Source organism: Misgurnus anguillicaudatus, chromosome 21 (genome assembly GCF_027580225.2).
Source record: "Misgurnus anguillicaudatus chromosome 21, ASM2758022v2, whole genome shotgun sequence".
Taxonomy (NCBI): domain Eukaryota; kingdom Metazoa; phylum Chordata; class Actinopteri; order Cypriniformes; family Cobitidae; genus Misgurnus; species Misgurnus anguillicaudatus.
In genome coordinates this window covers 5,392,332-5,397,281 of record NC_073357.2, presented here as the reverse complement: position 1 = coordinate 5,397,281, position 4,950 = coordinate 5,392,332, and the positions used below count along the sequence as shown (strand labels likewise).

Below are 4,950 nucleotides of genomic sequence, written 5' to 3'. Positions count from 1 at the left end.
TTTCCGACACATTAACTTCACTTGGGTGGCTTTTATATGGCATCCTTTATCTGGCATAACATTTTGTCTTCAGTGATAATGTAAATAACTCTTTGATAGTGACATTTTGCGTGCAAGCATGTCGTGTCTCTCCCGATGAGTTTGGTGTGCTTTCGCATGCTATGAACTGGGTGTGGTAAGGAGGTTTTTAAATGGTCAGTTGGGTCCGGATTGGTCCCATGAACAGAGTCAGTCAGCGCTAACGAATAAGCAATTATAGCTCAAACGAGCAAACAGTCTGTTAGATCTGGTCTCCACACCACACAAAAAAAAAAACACGACCCAGCCTCGGATGCCAGATCACGTCAGAAAATATAAATTTACTTGTTTAACAGGCATCTGTCAGTTAAAAGGTTGATCAATCTTTGCTAGAAAAGAGCATCAACAGAGTCGTGAGACGGAGGTTTTAGATGATAAAATAGAACAGAGTTTTATTGATGGACAGCAGTTTCAGTTGCATATGCCTCAATGTTCAAACCTCGTCTACACCAGGAATACAGCATGCACGGTTATATTACAATTGCTCAGCTGCAACATCCCTTAGACCTTGGGCTTCCATAAACATTCTCTTTATCTATCTGTGTTTACACACAGACAGAACAGCTCTTGAAAAATGTGAGACTGAACCACCATGAAATTATTCATAAAAAATACAATGAATGAATGAATAATATAATAAAATATAGAAATATAATAATGAATGAATAATGAATAAATTAATGAAAAACAATAATGTAATAACAAAAATGTTAATAATAAAATTTATAATGATAAAATAATATTAAATAATCAAATAAACAATTATATGGATAACTAATGACTATAAAATGATTATGTAAATAAATGATAAAAAAACACTATAAAATATTCTGCACGTGAGGATCTAAGGTAGGTTCCTTCCAGTCCTAATGTAAGCTGACTTAAGATATAAACTCAAGCTTTCATGTAAAGTCACCCATCACCATGAGCGCAAGGAGAATTTTGAATCTGAAATAATCAGTGGACTAAATCTCTGGACCATTTATAATCTATATACCTACATTGTCTATAATTAGAACTACATTTTGTGCAAGTCAGACAAAAGTTTTAAGAGTTTGAAATGTCAGGATATGAAAGAAAGAAATCTGAGATATTAGTTTTGGTATAAAACAAAATAGTTTGGTATATCAATATTTAATGTTTTTATAAGACATTCTATACAGTATGAAAAATCTTTTAAATTCAATAACATTATACATTATCTACAATCATACATTGTATGCTTACAAATCATGTACATTTGTTTTTAAGATGACTGGACTTGATATATTTCAAAGAGTTTATTTAATTCTAAATACAGACAAAGTTTAATTTCTTCTCACAGTCTGTAGGTTTCCAAACCTTATTTCCTATATCCACTGCTCCACACTGGATATTTTTGGCAGGGCACTGGGGCTCTACGGCCGCAGACCAGGCTTTATATGCAACATCTTTCCCACTGACCCAGAACCAATGTCCAGCTAAAAATCGTAGCCCAGTCCATACATAAGCCGTCTGTGATGTCATGGTGTTTTTTATCACCTCTGCCATATTACTCCCAGAGTCGATTGTGATGAGATCAACGTAGTTTTGTCTGCAGTACTCCAGAGCCTCTTCCCATGTCTTATTCTCATTCACCAGGATCAGTTTAGAGGTCTTCATACAATAAAATGAATGATTCAGATTGCACACAGCATTGTTCAGCTTGGAATTATATTTTCTTTCAGCAGCGCAATTCTCCGATTCTGAATTTGGTTCAGAATTGTCCCAGTTTTCAACTGGTTGTTTCTCACCTCCAGACCAAATCCATTCTGACATATTTGCAGGATTTTGGTATAGTCCAATCCAAAATTCGTTCTCATTGACCTCTGTATTATTGGCGAGCTCCTCTGCCTCTAGTTGGGTAATAGTGGACAAATCATCATAATGCTCTCTGCAGTACGTCTGTGCACTTTGCCAGGTTACCTTGTCTGTCACGTAGAAGTGTTTTCTAAGTAGACTTGAGCTCAGTCCACAGAGGCAGAGGAACAGATATACAGAAACAGTTGCCTTCATTTCTCGACACAAGATTTACACGGTACAACCTTGTTGAGGAGAAGTCAACAATGTCATTGCACGCTCTCAAATGTTTTGTTATAAAGGAACAGATTTTTTTAAAAAGCTGAAAATCTTTGACCAATCAGAAGATCAGGCTCAGTCTTTGTGTATGCAAACCTTTAAAGTTACCATACACCTTTTCATAGCAAATTTGCTCATACAAAGTAAACAGGGGATGCTTTCTACTGTAGTTAAAGAGTACAGGACAGTGGGAAAATGTGTCACTATATCAAAATTTTTTACCTTTATTCCAATTATCATTGGGTGAAGAAACCTTAACTAACATTATAAGTAAAAGTGAGTGAGCACTTTACTCGAGAGTAGTATAGACTGTTTCAGAACTGGGTTACATACGTAGTTGTTTTTCAGAGGAAAATTTGAGTAGCGCTTGTACAAACTGCCACAATGACAATGCATTTTAAGTGGCTATTTTGTGGTTGCCTAAATGGCCAATCACACCAAGCGCATTTTAAATTCTTGGAAACACAAGATGCGCTGCACTGCCTTTTTTGGTCACTTTAAAAAGAGCAGCTTTTTATAATGCTAGGCAACCACAGAGTCAACTGTCTTGAACACATGAATATCAGATGACAACCACGTACGTCAATTACTTCTCAAACTCGTCTGCCGCCATCTTGAGAACCGGTTGGCGCAAAATCATTACTTCAGTCTATGTGTTTCTGAACTTTGTTTTACATCAAACATTCAATCATCAATCATAAACTTTGCATTATTTGAAAGCTTAAACACTCAAGATCATGTTCTGAGCTTGTTTTTGCCATCAATATACTGGAGTGAAAAGGATTAAATGAAATGCAGACAGACCGCATATTAATATAAATGTCGGTACTCTGGCCATATGGTTCTGATCATTTCTGACATAAACAAAAAACTTCAGCGTATATTGCAACGTAAGGGCCCACTCTTGAAAATGCATCCCACATTTTAATCCAAAACAACGAAAAATAGGGAAAAATCCCGCAAGATCCTCCTTTGTTTACATGCGCGCTTACGGTCATGTTTCACGATCACTAAAAATTCATCTTTTTCTGCTTCGTTAAACTGTTCCGATAAATATAATGCATTATTTTTCTGATAAGGTTTGAGAACTTAAAATGTCCTGGAAGCGCACATTGGGTAAGCGAGGTGTCATTCAGCGCACCTTCACTTTTGACTAGATGAAGCCAAAATGAACACTGCAAAAAATGACTTTCTTACTTAGTATTTTTGTCTTGTTTTCAGTAGAAATATCTAAAAATTCTTAAATTAAGATGCTTTTTCTTGATGAGCAAAATGACCTAAGAAAATAAGTCTAGTTTTAAGACAAATAATATACAATTTAAGTGAAATTGTCCTTAAAACAAGCAAAATAATCTCCCAATGGGGTGAGAAAAAAAATTGTGAAATAAGATTTCTTTTTTCTTAAACACTTAATTCAAGTCAAATTTTCTCACTCCATTGGCAGATATTTTTGCTTGTTTTAAGCACAAATTCACTTAAATTGTATATTTTTTGTCTAAAAACTAGTATCATTCTCTTAGGTCATTTTGCTCATCAAGAAAACAAGACAAAAATACTAAGTAAGAAATTCATTTTTTGCAGTGAAGCCAGCCATTGCCTATCCAGCAAAGTTTTGATTGATGGGGGTAGTAACCAATCATTACAAGGATTCAACTTACGTCAGTAAAATGTACTTCTGCGCAAATCTGCGCTTACACATGCAGAGACACGCACAGTCTGCGCACCCAAATGTTTTGTTTTGGAAGCATAGCGGGCCGGCTAGCCTCTCACAGAGCCGCTGAGAATCGTCTCCAGAGGTTATATATAATCTTCATTGTGGATCGTCGACTGCAGATGGCTTTTTTGTGTTGAGAGTGTTTTGAAAAAGGTGATAAGGAGCACAATTAAGGTGCAAAATACCAGACTGTATAAAAATGAAATCACGTAGCAGAGTTGCACCGGATTGTGGAGCTGCGCTCAGATAAAGTACGTTTGTATTGTTATATTAATAATATATTTACAGTTTTTTTATGTTAGCTGTTTTTGATTATGAAAATAACAGTGGAGATCACTAAGACACGAGACACGAGACACATGGGCAAATTTTTCTATGACATGACATGTAAATGCATCATCATATTTATGGCTATATAAATATAATGCATAGAATATACAAACTAAAAACAAGAAAATAATGTGGCGGAAAATATGCTGTAAATCGTAGCAAGCTAGCTATAGACAGTACTCGTTAGGTACTCAAGGTGGCGGCAGGCAACTGGAATGACGTATAAGGTCACATGAATGATAGTCATGTATAGAAGCGTGAGTGCTCTTTTGCTGTTATCTGTCATATTAGAAGCAACTTTAAAAAGAGGATACTTGCTCTGACCTTGATCGAAGGTGATAGGTGCACAAACACACAGACTGCAGTCCGGTTGTTCCAAGCAACTGTAAACTTCCGTCGCAGCAATGGAAGGCCTGCTCCCCTCATTCGATTGGACAATGGAAAATCGCGAATGATGTCGGACGCTTTTCCACCCTGAGCACTCCCTCAAAAACATGGCACGTGGCAAAAAAACACAAGGCATTTGGCGTGCATAAACAGTATGCATGACGCTCACTGCCCAAAGAAAACCATTCAAAAAAGGCACCTGTAACTGCCATAAATGTGTTATACAATAACAGTTTTGACAAACCCAAGGTGGGTTGCACCAACAAGGATTAGGCCTAAATCTGGTTTAAATCAAGGCTTATTTTATAATTCCGTTGCACCAAACTTTAAACCTGTTTAAAATA

The 4,950-nt window shown here is 36.3% G+C and overlaps 1 protein-coding gene across 1 annotated transcript; it reads right to left on the bottom strand.

Moving 5' to 3' along the window:
• Positions 1–748: 748 nt before the first annotated feature.
• Positions 749–2,395, bottom strand: LOC141353305 (macrophage mannose receptor 1-like). Its single transcript, XM_073859792.1, has one exon. The coding sequence runs from the start codon at positions 2,110–2,112 to the stop codon at positions 1,369–1,371; it is 744 nt and encodes a 247-aa protein (XP_073715893.1). The 5' UTR covers positions 2,113–2,395; the 3' UTR covers positions 749–1,368.
• Positions 2,396–4,950: the final 2,555 nt, after the last annotated feature.